The 19,278-nt window shown below is 44.5% G+C and overlaps 1 protein-coding gene across 7 annotated transcripts in view; it reads left to right on the top strand.

Moving 5' to 3' along the window:
• The window catches only part of RGS6 (regulator of G protein signaling 6), a 177,099-nt gene that overhangs the window by 98,061 nt on the left and 59,760 nt on the right, over nucleotides 1–19,278 (top strand). For 4 of the 7 annotated variants that reach the window (XM_060098011.1, XM_060098010.1, XM_060098009.1 and 1 more), the window contains exon 11: nucleotides 13,034–13,144. The exons of the other annotated variants lie outside the window; for them this stretch is intronic. In XM_060098011.1, the coding sequence (XP_059953994.1) occupies nucleotides 13,034–13,144 (111 nt within the window). The remainder of the gene's footprint in view (nucleotides 1–13,033; nucleotides 13,145–19,278) is intronic. 7 annotated transcript variants of the gene reach the window in all.

The raw sequence follows: 19,278 nt of genomic DNA, 5'->3' as shown, positions 1-19,278 counted from the left end.
GCTGTGTGTTCAACCTGTAAGCCTTTCTCTGCTGGCCCCTAGGTTCATCCACATCTTCTTTCTAGATAAATAACAGCAGATTGAGGCAAAGAAAACTCCACACCCAACTCCAAACCGGAATTCACACTTTGCCTTCAGGTGGCCAAGGACATCCCTGGATATGGGCTCGTCTCTTTAATGGCATCTTGTATCTATTCCAGGACTTCTCAGTGTCACGATTGACATTCTGGGCCGAATACTTGTTTGTTACAGAAGGCTGCCCTGTACATGATAAGATGTTTTGCAGCATCCCTGACTTCTACCCACTAGGTGCCAAAACCCCACCTCACAGCTTATGACAACCCAAAATGTCTCCAGACGTTGCCACATGTCCCCAGGAGGGCACAAAATCGACCCCGTTGAGAATCACTGATATTCCCATTTTCCCCAATGCACATGCTTGAGAACGTTGCCATGGCTGGAGCTCACATCTAGACGAGTGTTCTGGGGTCACAGGTTTAGCCTGGAGGCTGGGGAGCCACCGCACCCCACTATCATAATGTGGGGCTTCCGGAGTATAGGCTCTCAGGTTGCTTTTTAGGTCGCACTGTGGTTGCCTTTGCCCCAGCAGAGTGCTTGTTAGTGACATAGCTGGGAGGACCTTGATTCCCTTGGTGTCATAGCCTGTGAGGAACTACAAGCTTCTTTCTCTGTGAAAAAGGGACAGAAATGGCTGTCCTGGGAGACTGTGAGGGTCACAGCTAGCCTTGCAAGGGCACTTTAAAGTTGGCAGTCCTAGGAGAGCATGCATGCGGGAGCATCTTTCCCTGGGTCTGGTTGCTAGGGTCAGTGGTTTTGAGCGTGATCATCCAGGTGAACGAGGGGGTTAAGCATGGAGATTCCCAAGCCGTAGCGCTAGGGAATTGGATTCAGTGATTCCGAGTAGGTCGAGGAACCTGCAGTTTGAATTCTCTGCGGTGGACTGACCAGGTCTCCGAGGATTTGGGGAAGCCACTGCCCACCACTCACAGTGACCTGAGAGCTCACCTCAAAGGGGACACCCAGCTTGGTCTTATCTTTGGGGTGTAAGGAAAGATCCCACACCAGTCAGCACGAGGGAGGCCAGCTGTGCAGCTGTGCAAGGCGGGAAAGGAGACAGCCACGGTGGGGGAGGGGAGCTGGACGCACCTATTGTTGGTTTGTTTACCACGGGGTACCATCTAATTATGCTTGAGAGGCTGCTCACACTGAAGAGATTATTCATGCCAGCCCTGCACTCCTCGCTCCGCAGCTTGAAGCTTTCATGAGTCCCCACCCAGCAGAGACTGCACTTTATTCCCAGCAGCAATAACTGGCAACTTTTCAATGTGACACAAGGGCTTTTCATTAGAGCCACAAGGAAACCCCCAGATAGAGGAGGAGGGAGAGGAGACGGGTGTTAGCAGGAGATAAAGCAGCCTGGAGCCTTGGTCTCTGTCAGCAGCTCTGCGGGGGTGGGGACAGGGAGGTGGCGCTGGCAGCTGGCCTTGGGTGCGACTGCTCTGCTCGCCAGAAGTGACAACTGAGCTATCTCAGGTGGGCACCACTTCCCCTTGATGGATCTGGGTTCCCTGGGCCTGCTCCAGGTGATGGTGGGAATTAGCCAGAGGCCATCAGGCAAAGGACTGCAGCCCCCTGAGAACAGGTGCACATCATTTTTCACTTAGTTCCCTGAGAACTGAAATTGGGGAGAGGGCAAGAGGGCTGGTGATCATAAAGGTCCAGTTCTAAAAAAGGCAAGAGTCATGGCTGGGTCAAAGGGTGCAGGCAGACCCAGCTGGGAAGAGAAAAAGGAAACTTTGCAAACTGAAGGAGCAGAACAGAACAATTTAGGGGGTGGGTGGGGAGCCAGTCTTCTGGGTTTGGATTCTGCCTCTGCCATTTTCTAACTGTGTGACCTTGGGCAATTTGCTTCACCTCTCTCTGCCTCTGTTCCACCTCTTGAAAGGGGAGAGGGCAGTAATACTTAACTAATAGGGTTCATGGGTGAATCCACGGCAAGAGCTTGATCCAGTCCTTGACACAGCGCATTCAATGAACGTGAACGATTGTTATTATTTTCCAGTGTGGTGCTTTGGAAAGGAGCAGAATTGCATGAACTGGGTGTGTGGTGTCCAGAGGAACAGAGGGCAGGCCAAGGAATGAGGCTGGCCCTGCAGATGGCAGTTCTGTGTTAGTGCAGTTCTTCCCACCCTCTCTCTTTTCAGTCTCCCGCACAGAGAGCCCCGCAGGCTGCCGAAGGCTGGCCCTGCAGCCTGCAATCTGTGTGTCTCCCCTGGGTGCCTCCTATGGCACCACTAACCCGGCACCTTTGAGGAAGGAGGGGCCGTATGTGAAGAGGTTGGCTCTTCTGCACAGACTTGCTTGGGTCATCCTGATTTCACCTATTTTGTCTCATTGTCCCCATGAGTGGTCAAATGTCCCCAAAACTGCAACATCATGGCAACCAAACTACATTTCCTGGAAGCAGCACAAAAGTCTGTCTGAAATGTCACCCAGTTTTTGCTTCAGAAAGTGTGGTCCCTGCACACGCAGATGAATTTTCCAGATAAATAATGCTTAACACCTTAAGCTTTTCATTTTAACTATGTTGAATGAAAATATTTCTTAAACATGCCCTTGCCTTCTTAAAGAAAGGACACTGCATTTCAGTTAAGTTTTCTGGATAACTCAGGGTCAGTGTTCTTATTTTGTGCTTTAAAACTCTGTCAGTGATCAGAATCAAGTGCCACAAAATGCTTCCCTTTCCCTAAATGGCCCCAGACCATTATGTTATTTGAGTCTCTGTTTATGCTTTTTAGTTGCTGGTTTGTCTTCTTATTCCTGTCAACATGGCTTATCTCCAATAGCCCTTCTTCCTCGCTAAACAACTCCCATCTCCAACCTGTACCAGGCCAGGTGTATCAGTTAGCTATTGCTGAGTAACAAACTGCCTAAAAAAAAAAAGTGTGAAAACTGAATGTCTTCAAACAATATGCATTTACTACTGGTCATATGTTTATGTGCCCGTCTGTGTGCTCACATATCTATGTACACATGTCTGTGTCCGCTGGGCCACCCTCTTGTCTGGGTGCCTCCATGGATTGGGTTGGCTGCTCTACTGATCTTGCCTGGGATCTCTCACATGCTTGGTTCAGCTGGTTTAGGATGACCTCAGCTGGGACCACTGGGCAGTCCTTCTCATGGTCTCCCATCCTCCAGCAGGCTAGTTTGACCTTGTTCACCTGGGGATAATAGGATTCCAAGAAAGAGAGCAGAAGCATGCAAAGCTTCTTGAGGCTTGGAAGTGGCACTCTGACACTTGTGCTGCATTTTATTGACTAAAGTAAGTCACAATCTCAGATCAGATTCAAGGGCTGGGGAACAGACTCCATTTTTAAAACTGATCTACCACACCAGGAAATCACATAATCAAGTTCTTTAATCTCCATCCTAAAGCAAGAGGAAAGAGTCTTCGTGAGGTGTGCTCTTCCAAATAACAGTGAGCCTTGGGGCATAGAGTTTATTTCATTGTAGACTCTGCTCAGAGCCCCTTTTGGTCACTTATCTTACCTATGTTTCCTCAGTAGTTGAAGTTGCCAAATAGACGAGGTCTTAGTCTTCTTCTCAAGAGTCCTCAAGGGGTCCACTTTTTATTCACCCCAGCCTTACAGCACTGGACAAACCAACTTTGAGAATGCAAAAATCTATATGTTTTAGTTCAAAATTGTCTGAAAAGTCTCTATATTTTTCTATGTTTCCCCACCCTTAGTGGCACTGAGCTCCAGCCAGTCACTGCCTGGATCACACCGTGCTGCCCCACATGGAAAGGTGGCTTTGTGTCATTTTATAACTGCTCCTGTACTCAGCTCATCCTTACCCCATCCCTGGGAGCCATTTGTGCATCACAGCTGACTGCTGAATTGAGTTTTTACCATCACCTTGCTTGAGCATGTCTGAGATCACTGCTGCACCCTGAAATTGGACCTGGTTCCTCCTCTGCTTCCTGACCCTCTGTGATCATGAAATGTAATTAATGAAATAAGACAGCAAGGGACTGCATACCCTAAGGGTCTATTAAAAGCATGCTAGGGTGATAGAGGTCCGTGAACTTAATGTCTAATGATAGTTTCAGGGAGGAATAAAAGGGGCCAAGAGGTCATTATGACATTGCTTTTATGTGATTCCAGACACTGCAGGGTCCTTGCTTCTCACGTTAGGTGATAGAAGAGAAACCATCAGAGGTAACACTATAGCCAGGGTGACTGTATCCAGACCAAGATCTAGAAGGGTCACAATACCTGGCCTGGTATATGCTTTTCTTTCTGAGGGGCTAAATTCACCTCCATGTCCCTTCCCTCCTCCCGAGTTTCTCTATTGCATATCTTTTCTCTGGGTGACCCATAATTAAGGAATTATTTCTTCATATTGTCTCTCCTCCCCATCTTCTCCAACATGAAAAAAATAGATGAACGAATTAATGAGAACCAAACTTTCTTCTTCCGGGTCTGCAGTGCTGCTCTGCTTTTCATTCCCTTCCTAATCAGATGCTCTTCCTACCTGGTTCCCTTTTGTGCATCATCATTTAGAAAGTGCATATATCAAAGGGGGTGCAAACACACTCTCCTTTTCACCCCTTCTCACATTCAGTCTCCAGGTTTCCTTCCCACTCAGAGGCCCCCAGTTTCCTAAGGAATCTGGTAGCACATTTGTGTTGTATTTCTAAAGTAAGAATGATGGTCACTATCCCACAAGGCTTTGTATTCCATGCCTTTGTTTCCCTTGACTAATCATTTCCCACAGCTGCAAGCCACCCCTCACTGCCCATTTTCCCTGGAGCCTAACTGTATCTTTCCATCTTCCCCTCACCTGCTTTGTAAACCAGATCCCATATACATACTTCACTCTTGGGATGCTATGTAGGGGAAAATCCAGTCTTCCTTTTCCTGTGTTTTTCCTTTACTCTGAAACTGCCACACTCACAGTACTTTTTGAAAAATTTTTATTGGAGTCTGGTTGATTTACAATGTTGTGTTAGTTTCAGGTGTACAGCAAAGTAAATCAGTTAAACATGTGTATATATCCACTCTTTTTTAGATTCTTTTCCCATATAGGCCATTACGGAGTATTGAGTAGAGTTCCCTGTGCTATACAGTAGGTCCTTATTAGTTATCTATCTTATATATAGCAGTGTGTCACAGTACTTCTGACACCAGATGTGTGGGGATTTTTCTCCTCACGCCAGGCAATTCTCTGACACCAGCTGGGTGTCCTACAATTTAACTCAATTCTGACACTCTACCTGGAAATAGTATAAGATCCCACAAGTTAAGGTCTCAATCCCATAAGACAGCTCCCAGCTCACTTCAGATGCCAGTCATAGTAGGTTCCCGGGTTACCCACAACTTCTGTCCAACTTGGCTACAAATCAGAGGTTCCCACAACCCGTTCCTTGGGTTTGATTAATCTGTAGAGTGTCTCACAGGGCTCAGGGAAACACTTACTTACACTTACCAGTTTATTAAAGGATATGATAAAGGATACAGACGAACAGCCAGACAAAGAGATACATAGGGTGAGGTCTGGGAGGGTCCCAAGCACAGGAGCTTCTGTCCCTGTGGAGTTGGGGTACGTCACCCTCCCCATGTAGATATGTTCACCAACTGGAAGCTCCCTGGATCCCATACTATTGGGATTTTTTGGAGGCTTTCTCATGTAGGCATGATCAATTATTAATTCCATGTCCAGACTTTCTCCCTTCTCAAGAGAATAGGGGGTGGGCCTAAAAATTCCAAGCTTCTAATCATGGCTTGGTCTTTCTGGTGACCAGCCCCAGCCAGGAGCCATCCATAAGCCCACCCAGAGTCACCTCATTAGAACAAAAAACTCCTATCACTCAGGAGATTACAAGGGTTTCAGGAGCTCTGTGTCAGGGACCAGGGTCAAAACCCAAACACTGAACGGGGTTTGCAGGGTTTAGAGATGGGAGGGCGCCATGAGCCAAGGAAAGCAGCCTGCTTCTAAAAGGTAGAAAAGGCAAAGAAATGGATTCTCCCCTAAAGCCTCCAGAAGGAACACGGTCCTGCTGACACCTTGATTTCAGCCCAGCAAAACCCACTTCAGACTTCTGACCCTTAGAACTGTAAGGTCATTTTAAGCCACTAAGTATGTGGCGATTTGTTACAGCAGCCATTAGAAACTAATACAGTGCCCAATCTCTCCCTTTCTCTTAGAATCTCAAGAAGATCAAACTGCACATCCTCCTTTCTAAAGTGTGTGCATTTCCAAGTCCCTTGCTGATCAAAGATTCCTGTTATACCCCTGAGAGGTATATATGTAATTCTGATGATTCAATACATCCTACTTCTACCAATAAGACAGAACATTGAAAATACATACGCCCATATAATTTTACTGTTTCCTTTACAAAGCCTCTAACCAACTTTATTTATGTAACTGTACCTTAACAAAATAGCTTTTCCTCTTCCTACAGTAAATTTCCCTGCTGACCAATACTGGCTACCACTGGCACTGGCTGACTGATTGGTGATCGTACTGACTTGAGCTGCTGCCTTGGTGCAGACTGTCGGGCGTTTCTGCAGGAAGTTCTTAGCTCTTTCTTCATGTGGTCCTCCACTTATACCCTGGATACCTGCCTGGACCCTGCTCTGAGAAGGCAGGATGTAGGGCTAGGTCATAGGAACATCTTCATTCACACTTAATGCCTATTACATAGTCATATCTTGTGCCCCTGTGTGGTTACAAAATCCCACCTTGGGCTCTCGACCACTTCTCTTGAACTAACATCTCCATTAAATCTCACCACCTCTCCTCCAACCACTCCTCTGAATAGCCCCAAATTTCTCTAAAAGAGACCTGGCTGTGAGCCTGTGTTTCATTACAGCTTGTGATGCTCACAGCTGCTCTTTGGCCATTTTAGCCTCTGCTGCTGTAGGCTGGGCAGTGGACCGCTGCCTTCATTGCCTTTCCTGCAGCAGAAGGCAGCCGCGTGCAGTCTCCTCGAGTGCCCGAGTACAGCTGACTCCTGAATAACTCGGGAGTTAGGGATATGACCATCATGCACTTGAAAATCCACATATAAAGTATAATTGACCCTCCATATCCATTGTTCTTGGCATCCATTCTGCATCTGTGAATTCAACCAATCGTTTAGTACTGTGGTATCTACTATTGAAAAAATCCTCCTACAAGTGGACCAGTGTGGTGCAAACCCATGTCGTTCAGGGGTCAGCTGTACTCACCCAGCCCCTCCTGAGCCTCCCCGCTGTCCCCTTGCCCCAGGCGCTCATTCCTGGCTTTGAGACCTGACCTGGCTGGTTGGACCTGGCTTCCCAGGTAGGAGGCGTGGCCACGTGCAAGGTCTAATAAAACATAAGCTGGGGGGTGCGGGGAGGGTCTACTGGTAAAACCTCCAGCCTGTCTCACAGAAATCTGAGGCAGGGTGGGGGAGGATGGGGAGGAAAACTTTTTCCCATCCCTATGTTTTACTTCTGGGAAATCCACTTCTGGTTAAGAAATGTTTTTTCCTCATAACTTGTAACTAACTAGTTAGATGAAGGCCCAGCCTTTGCCTTGGGTTGCTCAAGTAGAAGTCCTTTATTAGAGACGCAGGGTCACCCGAGGCTGAGGTCACTGGAACAGCCAGAGGCAGACATCCGGGAGGACAAAGGGGTCACAGCTGAGCAGAGCCCCATGGACTACACACTCCATCTCAGATTTTGAGAACACTGTGGGTGCCCGAATGCTTCATAATCAGGAAAGCCCCCAACACCCCATCATGCCTCAGACACTCTGGAGCATCTCAGTGTGGCCTGTCATCCCTTGAATAGGATTTAGGTTACCTGCTGCTGGTTTGTTACTGTGTCCATCTGAACAGAGGAGTCAGGTGTCAACTGTGCCTTCCCCGTCCTCACATCCAGGTGCTTTCATGTTCCTTGCTGTGGGTTGAATAGAGGTCCCCCCAAAAGATATGTGCAGTCCTAACCCGCAGAACCCGGGAATGAATGTGACCTTATTTAGGAAAAGAGTCTTTGCAGAAGATCTTGAGATGAGAACATTCTGGATTATCCAGGTAGATCCTAAATCTAATGACAAGTGTGCTTATAAGAGAGAGAAGGGGAGAAGACACAGACATGTCTTCACAGAAGGCCATGTGAAGACAGAGGCAGAGATTGGAGTGGTCCAGCCACAAGCCAATGATCAATCACCTAAAGCCACCAGAAGCTGGAAGAGGCGAGGAAGGTACTCCCCTAGAGACTTCAGAGGGAAACATGGCCTCAATTTCAGAATTCTAGCCTCCAGAAGTGAGAGAATACACTTCTGTTGTGTTAAACCACCAGTTTTGTGGTAATTTGTTATAGTAACGCTAGGAAACTGATATATTCCTTAATGTGCAAACCCATTTCTTTCAGGAAGAATGAAATTGGCCCAAGTGGCAAAGGGGTAACTCCCCTTGGAGCTGTCACAGCACCAAATTATTGCCTGATCCCTCCTGTCACAGGGCTCACTTAGAGCTCCCTTCCCTGTTCATTCTCACCTGAGATGCTGTATGGCTCATACGGATGAAGCCTCGCTCAGGCCAGATGCACACCCAGCAGGAGATTTACAGGAGGGTGGGCCTGCGCTGCATGTGGTGGTTGCAGTCATCTATCTCACCGTTCTTGGGTACTTGGAAGACTCTTGAAATGCTTTCCTATTTTTTTTTTTTTTTTTTTTTTTTTTTTGTCAAATGGTCCTGAGTACTCATCAAGGCCATTATGTAACATATGGTGAACTTGACAAAGATCAGTTCAATGGCTCACCCCACAGCTAGAAGCAAGGTTTTTCAACTTGGACCAGTGCTTCTCCCACCCCACAGGGGGACAGTCCACGCCTGGGACAGTGAGAAGGTTGTGAGGTGTTAGGAAGCCTGTGACCGAATTTAAAACCAAAAGTATCACAGGCTCCTTCATCTTCATTTGATGAATAAAATATCCTGTGTCCTGAGCCTCTCAGAAAATTGAAGAACGGGATGTGGTGCTTTGCAGACATTAATGTGCATATGAATTACCTGGCCAATTTTACTACCAATGCAGATTCTGACTCAGTAGGTCTGGGTGGGGCCTGAGCTTCTGCATTTCTTACAAGCTCCCAGGTGATGCCCCTGCTGCTGGTTTGTGGACCACATTTTGAGTAGCAATGAGATGGAGCCGCCAGTGAATTTCTTCACATTCTCAGAATAAGCTACTTGGCCATGCTTGCCCTTTGCAATTCAGTGGCAGGAATTGTGGCTCTGAATCTGCCATTACAGAGGAAACTGGTGACACTCAAGCTGGTGATGCTTAGGGAAAAGTTTTATTGTAGATCAATAACCATAAAAATATTCATATCTTTGGGCCCAATAATTCCACTTATGGATCTTAATTCTAAATAAATAACCCAAAAGATTGAAAAACCTTTCTGAACAATGGTGTTCTACTATAGCCAGCACTACATATACTAAAAAAAATAAATTAGAAGTCTATGTCTAATATAAAGCAAATTATTACATAAATTATAATAAATTCATTCGAGATAATATTGTGGATGTATGTTAGTCTTCTCTCCATTCCCAAAAGTAACATGTCAATAAAGGAATGAAAATGGTATGAACTCACAAGGTCAACAAATGAATGGATGAACCGTTTCCACACATTTTTCCAAGGTCAAAAGTATAAAGAATTGGGGACTGCAGTCCCCAATGACTGCAGGCTTCTGTCTCTATTTGTAATGTTGTGTTTCTTTTTATTGGGTGGAGTGTACAAGGGTGATACTCTTACAGTTTTTATGCCTTTCTGAATGCAAGAAATATTTCAAAATTTAATAAAAAAGAAAGTGAATGGGGACAGAGTGAAGAACATTATGATCTCCATGTTAGGGGTGCGAGAATTATAACAAAACCAATTTGCCCAACAAAATCTGGCTTTGGCTCTTGAAGGCACCAGAGACAATGGAAGGCAAGAAGGAGGCATGGGGAAAACCCCAGGGGAATGGGTAGTCTGCCTCCAGAGCTTTTGGATCCCTCGATCCGTGCCACATGAGGAGGCCCTCTCTCCCCTCTTACCACCACCATGGGAGATGGGCACTTTATTCCCCAGAGAAACTGAGTCACATCAGCTCAGAACTCAGGCACATCATATCATGAGGGGCCAGCTGAAAGCAAGAGAATTACTGAGCGAGCTGTGTACTGAGCTGTGGGACCCTCTACCACTCCCCTGTCCTGCTCTCAGCCCTCCAGGAGCCAGATGTAGATGCCCATGGGTAAGAGACTGACAAACGACAACCAATGGGCCACATCCACTCTACTCCACTCCCTATGTTTGCAAATAAAGTTTTACTGAAACACAGTCACATGCATTTATTCATGGATTGTCTATGGCTGTTCTTGTTCTACCACAGGAGGGCAGAACAGTTGCAACAGACACCATCTGCTCTGCCAAGCCTAAAATATTTACTATCTGGGTCTTGCAGAAAAAAATTTGCCTACCACTGCTCTAGAGCAAAGTAGATATCCCCAGGAAGGACTCCAGATCTCTCACGTGGAGCTTTAGTGAAATGACAGGCAAGCTGCCCTGACCCGACAACGAAGCCCATCAGTTGGCAGATCCTGTCCACACACACACTAAGCCTCCAAGCAGGTTTTAGTCCCTCACTTTTAAGCACAAATGGATGTCCAGTGATGTTCCACACTCTCGGAGGGAGCCCCAACACAAAGGAGTGTCATCAGAACAAACAAACAGAAAAAGGGACTTGGAGGAACCAAAAACTATTCAAGAAACAAAAGAAACTGACAATAAAAATATAGATTTAACATCCTCAGGGATATGAGAAGATATTTCATCCATAAAACAAGAACTAGATACTATGATAAACAAGAGTGAACTCTGGGACTTCCCTGGTGGCACAGTGGTTGAGAATCTGCCTGCTAATGCAGGGGACACGGGTTCGAGCCCTGGTCTGGGAAGATCCCACATGCAGCGGAGGAGCTGGGCCTGTGAGCCACAACTACTGAGCCTGCGCGTCTGGAGCTGCAACAAGAGAGGCCGCGACAGTGAGAGGCCCACGCACCGCGATGAAGAGTGAACCCCGCTTGCCACAACTAGAGAAAGCCCTCGCACAGAAACGAAGACCCAACACAGCCAAAGATAGATAGATAAATAAATAAACAAACAAACAAATAAATAAATAAAAGCATTTGAAGCCCTTTAAAAAAAAAAGAGTGAACTCTGGAAACATAAGAAAGTGATAGTCCAAATTGAACAAAATAAAGACAAAGTTCGGAAGAACCATGAGACAAAAAGACAGGAGGATGAAAATTAGGAGGGAAAATTTAGGAATATTGGATTATCAATTCCAATATTTAAAAGAATTATGAAAAGAGAAAACAGAGGAAATGAAGGTTATGAAATTAGCAAAGAAATACCATAAGATTTCTGGGAATTTTTTTTTTTTTTTTTACCTATGGATTGCCCATTGTGCCTGGCACAGTGAATAAAAACTACCGGCAAGGGTCATGGTGAAATTTGAGAACATTACAGCAATAAAGAGAAGATTTTAAGCTTCCAGAGGGAAGAGAAACTAAACAAAAGAACAAAAATTAAAATGGATTCAGACTTCTTAACAGTAGCATAACACTGGATATCAAAAAAAGTAAAGCAATGCCTTCAAAATTCTGAAAGAAAATGATTTTTAACCTAGGGTTCTATGTCCAGCACTGTCAGTCAAGTGTAAAGATAAAAGGAAAACATTTTTAGACCTGCAAGGACTCAAAATATTTAGCTGTTATGCATCCTTTCTTAGGAACTACTAAAGGATGTGCTTCAACACAACCAGGAGGTAAAACCAATAGACAGACATAGAATCCAGGAAACTGGAGCTCTAACATAGACGTGAAGGAAGGCCCAGGATGATGGTTTTGCTTCAAGCCTATAGAGCAAACAGTCCAGATTCGAGCAAAAGGACTCCAGACTTTGGGGAGACGGCCTCCAGGAGACAACACTGCTTGATTATCTGATGTGTTTAAGATGTGAAAAATTATTGCTAGATGTTTTACATATTTGTTAGGACACTTGGAAAAGGTAATATGCTACTTAGCTCAGCAGCAGACAGTCTTTACCCAGTTTAATAATGTGGACACTGACTACTGATTTAACAAAAAGTGTTATATTTGGAGGATCATGGGAGGAAATGGTGGAGTGAGTGGGGGGGACTGGTGAGTAGAAAGTTAATCCTTGTCTAAAATTGATAATCGAGCAGCTATAAAAACATATAATTTAGAAATATACAGGTAAATGCTAAAAGAAATAAGGACTGAAAGTAAATGCCTCTGTGAGAAGGGATAGGAGAAAACATTGCTATCGCTTTTTTGTAAAAGAAATCATTTAGTACTATTTTATTGTTTTAACTATCTACATGCATTTTGATAAAATTGAAATTTTGTTTAAAAAGATTATGTGGCTATTTAAATTCTGTGGCTGTTTAACTAGAAAAACTAAGTTGCTTTTTGGAAAAATGTTTATAATATGTTAACTCCTTTTGGTCTGCCAGGATTTTAAAGTCTTTACAATAAAGAAGTCCTCCAGTTGAGAATGATGCACTGGCAGCCTAGAAAAACTGTAGCATCCTTTGTGTGCCCCAGATGCCTTGAGATCTGTAGTCCATGTGGGAGGACGAGACATAGGCAGGCTTGGACCAGTGTATCAGTAAAGCTAGCATAACCAGGGGAGGATGCACCAAGGTTCAGCGAAAGAGTGAAGTGGGAAAAAGATATAAAATGCACATGTATACTATGACTGCAATAATGTGAAAACAGTATGTTCATCATGAGAAGGGAACTCGGACAAATGAAAACAGTTGGATTTGTTGGAAGTGGCAGTAAGGTAAATTGTTTCCCCTTTAACTTGGAATTATGTGAAGACTGATATAATGTTTGTGTAAAGCAGAATACACCTTTTTGTAGGAAATCAGTGGCATTCTTGGCTCTGCTTCCCTCCTGCAGCTTAATTGCTTACACAGAACAGTATGTGGAATATGACCCTTTGGTCACGCCAGCTGAGCCGTCCAATCCCTGGATCAGTGACGATATTGCTTTATGGGACATAGAGATGAGGTAAAAAAAAAAATGTTTTAATGTTTGGGAGTGCGGGGGGCAATGCATGAGATCGTGAAATTATGTTACACCCTATCTTAATTTGACTCTTTTTATCAATAGAACAGAAACCCCTCAAGTAACCACCCAACTGGATTCCTTACCCATGGTTTCTACCTCCTAATAGCTTTGTACGTGGATCCTTTGTGGCTTCCCTCTGACCTCTCTATGACCCTGTAGATGTTATGATAACTGGGACAGTCCTTCACATTTCCTAGTTCCGATGGCTGGAGGGCAAGAATCTGTGGGTCCGTTTGGCTTATACATTAGCAGCAGCAACAATAATAGCTAGCACTTACTCTGTGCTGGCCACACAGTAAGTGTCTTCCACTGAATCCCCACAACAGGTAAACATTATTATTCTCACAATTGAACAGATGGGGAACTGAAGCACAGAGGAGTTAGTGAACTTGCTCAAGGTCACACAGCAAGTAGGTGGCAGAGTTAGGATTAGAACCCAGGCAGAGGGCTCCAGAGCTGTGGTTTTCATCACTCTGCTCTTCTGGAGTAGCAGGCAGCAATGGTTCCATCCCATAGCTCCTTACCGATGAGAGAAACTAGTGTGTTTACTCAGTAGCTGAGGAACTGAAGCCCAGGGGGACTTAGACCACGTTCACGATTACAGAAGGAAACCCAGTGTGGTGTGCCTTTGTACCCTCTGCCCCTCAGCGAGACACCTCATTATTTGTTCTTTATTTCTTTATATCTCTCTCATTCACTTTCATTCTTGCTCTTTTTCTGGCTTCTTTTCTTAAAATGGAAAACCTTATAAGAAGTAATAGAAGTCATAGACGCTTCTTATAAAAAGTTCAAACTGTCCAGATGGGCATAACAAAGATAACTGTTTCTCCCTCCAGCCCAATCTCATTTTCCAGAAGGAACCTTTGGTAATAGTCGAATGCCATGATTCCCAAACTGCTCCAGGGCACTCTAGGCTGCTGCAGGGAACTCACAGGGTTCCCACGGGACATTCTAAATCTTTGAGGGAAACATAGTGATGTTCAACCCATGTCAGATACTGTATAGACGATTAGCTTATGGTCATTCACCGTTCTCAACATTAGATCACATTACATTCCTTCCAGTGATGTCATATCTTTGCAAATCTGGGTTTTCAGGGCAGTTGTTGTGATAAAAAGCAAGTACTGGACAAAAATCAACCTGGACTAGGAAATGAGGGGGCGGGTCCAGTCTGATTCCAAAGTTTGAGAAGATGTGCAGTACTCCACAGCACACACGCGGTCATTAGGAATGAAGTAAACGTATTATTTTTTCTTTCAATTTTTATGTATTTCAAATAGCCATTAAGTTCTTAGGACATAGATACATATTACGCTCTTTGACTTTTTAAGGAAAAAAAAAAAACTGTTAAGGTTTTTGTTGTTGTTTTGGCCCAGGGGCTCCATGAAAAACTTAGTGAGACATTAAGAGCACCATGAACTAAGGAAGAGTGAAAACCTTTGACTTACTGTCTATCCCTTTAGATCTATATGTATATACAATATCATATTATTTTGGATAAATAGGTCCTTTACATATACATTGTCCCGTAATTTATTAATTAACAATATATCATGGCAATCTTTCCAGGTAAACATGTATAGATCCGCCTATGCTTTTTTTTTTTTTTTAAGAAATTAATTAATTAATTAATTAATTTTTGGCTGTGTTGGGTCTTCGTTTCTGTGCGAGGGCTTTCTCTAGTTGTGGCAAGTGGGGGCCACTCCTCATCGCGGTGTGCAGGCCTCTCACTCTCGCGGCCTCTCTTGTTGCAGAGCACAGGCTCCAGACGCGCAGGCTCAGTAGCTGTGGTGCACAGGCCCAGTTGCTCCGCGGCATGTGGGATCTTCCCAGACCAGGGCTCGAACCCGAGTCCCCTGCATTGGTAGGCAGATTCTCAACCACTGCGCCAGCAGGGAAGCCCCACCTATGCTTTTTAATAGTTACATCACGTCCACTTACATAATTGTAGTGTAATTTATTTAACTAATGCCCAGGTCATAACACTTCGCCCGCAGCCATCTTGCCCCAAGCTTGGGAGCTCCCTCGTCCCTCCCAGAGCATCTCTCCCTCACCCTTATGCTCAGGGCAGATGTGGGCATGCAGGTGGCAATGGCCCTGCCTCCACCCCTGCAGCCCACCCAGCAATTGCCCCCTTCTCACCCTGGGGCCCAGGATGTAGGTATTGTACAAAGGTTTCTAAATCCCTTTTTTTCTATGCACCTTTTTATTTAAGAGGCTGGGATCCCAGGTGGGAACCCCCCATGATAAAGTTTGTCACTGTTTGGGAAAAAAAATATTTAGGTTATAACCTTTTTTTGTTGTTGTTAACATAAACAGTGATACAAGGAACATCCTTATACATAAGTCCAATTATTTCTTTAGGATAAATGTCCAGTGTTGGAATTGCTAAGAATGGTATGTGTATTTTAATTTTAGTTCATATGGCTAGATTCCCCTGGAGCAAAACAATAACAACTTTTTTTCATGCCCTCAGCTTAAAAGTGCCCATTTCCCCACATCCTTACCAACCCAAGCATTATCAAGTTTTTTCATCTTTGCAAATCTGACAGATGAAAATAAAAATATTTTACTTTTATTTCTTTGTTAACATACTTGAGAATCTTTTCTCATGATTACTAGATACTCATTTTTCTTTTGTGGCTTGCCTGTTTTTGTGTTTTTGGCCCATTTTTCTAGTGGTATGTTTTGCCTTAGACTTTGGGATAGAAAGCAGTCACATTTACTTGGATCATATAGTGAATCTTTTTCCTGATAGTTTATGCTTTCTGAATCTAATTTTTCTTCTTGTTTCTGTTTCTCTTCCTTGAATTTTGCTTTATTAATCAAGTTTTGTATTAGTTTTTGTTACTCTAGTTTCTAGTCTAGTCATACTTTTAAGGGGGTTATTTTAAAATGTCATTACTTCAAGCAAATAATAATGAAGTATAAAAAATGAAAACTAGAAGATTTTCTTTACCTCCTCCAAATCCCGTTCTTCCCCAGAGCTTTGTTAACCTGATATATATATATATATACTTTTTAAAAATTTATTATTTTTGGCTGCATTGGGTGTTCGTTGCTGTGTGTGGGTTTTCTCTAGTTGTGGAGACCGGGGGCTACTCTTCACTGCAGTGCATGGGCTTCCCATTGCGGTGGCTTCTCTTGTGGCAGAGCACGGGCTCTAGGTGCACAGGCTTCAGTAGTTGTGGCATGCGGACTCTAGAGCACAGGCTCAGTAGTTGTGGTGCATGGGCTTAGTTGCTCTGCAGCATGTGGGATCTTCCCAGACCAGGAATCGAACCCATGTCCCCTGCATTGGCAGGCGGATTCTTAACCACTACACCACCAGGGAAGTCCCAATCTGATATATTTGAAACTAACACTTTGAGACATATTTCTCAATCAACATTAAAAGAAAATAGTATGTAGATGGGTATCTTCTTTCTAATATTTCTGACATGGCCTCGGTAGTCCCTTTGACCGGATCCAAGAACTTAAATCTTTCTATAACTTGGGTCCCCTTCCTTCCTTCCTTCCTTCCTTCCTTTCTTTCAATTATTCCTACACTTTCCTCCATTCTACCCTCTCTTTTCAGGAAATCCTTTTGTAGGAATTCTGGTCATGTGGGGTGTAGCAGCCCTATCTCTTTTCTCTACTATTTTTCCATCTCTTAGTCTTTTTATTCTATATTCAAGGATAGAATTCCTTGAATTACTCTTCAGAGTCACCAGTTTCAATGGTGTCCATTCTGTGATTTTATACTTTAATGAGTTTTTCTTTTCCTACAAAGTGTTGAGAAGAGTGGTTGACAACCGTGCTTTTTATTTCCAAGAATCTGTAATATTTCTTGGACTACTTGTTTTTAGTAGCCTGCTCTGTTCTAGTGATGTTTATCCTCTTGAATCGCCCTGAGGATGGGATACAGATTTTTTTTCATATCTTCCCTCTATTTCTACCACTTAATCTATTTCACAGGGTATCATTGATCAGAGAACCATTGTTTCTGTTCATTGTCTCATTACTCCAATCACTGTTCAGAGCAGATCAATCCTTTCAGATACCCAGAAATTTGGGGTACTGCTGGTTTTCATAAATGAAGGTCTTGGCTTTCAACTTTTGCCACACATTAGAACCACCTGGAGAGCTTATTTTAAAAAATACCAATGTCCAGTCCCCTCCCCAGGTCAATTAAGTCAGAATTTCTGGCAGTGGGGCATTTTTTTCTTAATTTTATGCTAATGTACAGCCCTGGTCCAGATGACTATACCAGTAGCTGATGAGGGTTCCCTCAGTAATTGTTTGGGTGGGTGGTTCTCAAACCACGGGGTACATCAGAATCACCTGCAGGTGCTCATTCAAATACAGATACCCCAGGGTGGTTCTGGGTGCCTATATTTTTAGCAAGCCTTCTGAGTGATTCTGAGGCACAGCACAGGTTGAGAAATCCTGGTGTGGCTCCTGAGTTCCCCTGACCTGGGGCAGGCTTTCCTCTGGTCACGTGGCTGTACGGCCTCACCTGAGTGTATTAATGGGAGGCGGGCACAGGTAAATCGGCGGGGTTCTCCTCTGGGTCCTGGACATAAGGTCCAAGAACAGACTGAAAGACTGGATCCTCTCTGGAAGTGGGATGGGTGGCTGCGGGGGTCCGTGGGTGGTCGAGCCCCAACTTTCCTTAGCCCAGCGTCCCTGCAGCTGAGTGTGCTGCTGTGTTGCAGGCCCCGATTGGGTTTCTGAAGTTCTTCAGTTTCCTCTCCATGGTGCTTCCCAAGAAGGCCACTCTTCTCCCTTCTGCTGAGGGATCTTAGGGACACCCAGATAGATCTGCAGAAACCTATGAGAAGCAGGGGAAAACCTCAGCATCTTTAGAAGTCTCCCTGCCTTGCTGAGATGTTTTTCCCATCCATATTTGCTGTACCACCCCTAGGTTACAGAGGCACCACCCTCTGGCTTTATTGCCCACATGAGAAGCTGGCCAGAAAACATCCCCCCTTTACTTAGGAGACCCTCTCTGCCCCAGGGAGCCTGTGTCCCATATTTCTAAGTTTATTCCCTATGTCCCCTGTTCAGTGCCCACCAACTGCCTGTACTTCCAGTCCTGCTGCTCAGGGCTTGGGGTTTTCCCAGAATTATGCTGGGGACACTAAGTTACTTTATTCCCAGATGGCCCCACTAGAAGCATAGGTGGCTCTCAATCAGCTTTGTCACCAGTTCAGTGAGTCCAACTGCTTCATACCTTCACGAAATTCCTCAACGTTTGTCATCTGCTGATAGGAAATTTCTTTGCCTCTACACACTATGTTTTGTCTTGTTTTTTAGTATTTCATGGAACTCCAGGCTCTTGCCTGTTCCCTCTTCCTGGACCACTTCCGCAGACCCTCACACAGCTGACTTCTCTTCTCATTCAAGTCTCACTCAGCATTGGTGTCCCTTCCTCAGAAAGGTCTTCTCCTAAATGGAAAAAGAATTTGTAGAAGAATAGATACATGTATATGTAAAAAAAGAAGAAGAAGAAAGGTCTTCTATGACCACTCAATCTGTAGTGGTCACCCCATCCATCCAGTCACTCTATATCACATCCTCCCCCTGGTTCTCTTTCTAGATAAGACTTAAAATTATTTTAGTGCCTTGACCCCTGTCTGGCACATAGTAGGTACTCAAAAAGTATAGGTTGGATGGAGGATAGGTGGAGAAGTGACCATTCTGTTGGCCATTTCATTGGTATTTGGGAAAGGAGGAGAGGTAAGTGCATGAATTGAATTCACCATGATGACACTAGGATTTCCTCCTTCTTTCTTGAAAGTCAGCAATAAAACATGTGATAGCTTGGGAAAATGGCAGTCATCTGGCCTGTTGGTTTATCCCAGCCTATCAGCTTGGTCCCCAATAGACGAGCTGCCTGCACAACTAGGCTCTGGCTCTGTTCTTACTGCTCAGGCTTCTACTCTAGTCATAACAGCTGACCTAACACCTGCAGTGTTCTGTCTACCTTCAAGCAGAGTCAAGTTATTTAGATACAAGTGAAAATGAAGAGAAGCTGTGAAGCCTGGTTTCTTCTTCCAGTAGGACATTCCCACCCAGTCAGTTGCTGGCGG

Source organism: Mesoplodon densirostris, chromosome 4 (genome assembly GCF_025265405.1).
Source record: "Mesoplodon densirostris isolate mMesDen1 chromosome 4, mMesDen1 primary haplotype, whole genome shotgun sequence".
In the NCBI taxonomy this organism is placed as follows: Eukaryota; Metazoa; Chordata; class Mammalia; order Artiodactyla; family Ziphiidae; genus Mesoplodon; species Mesoplodon densirostris.
Note: the sequence above shows the minus strand (reverse complement) of the source record. Positions and strands in the feature narration are given on the sequence as shown.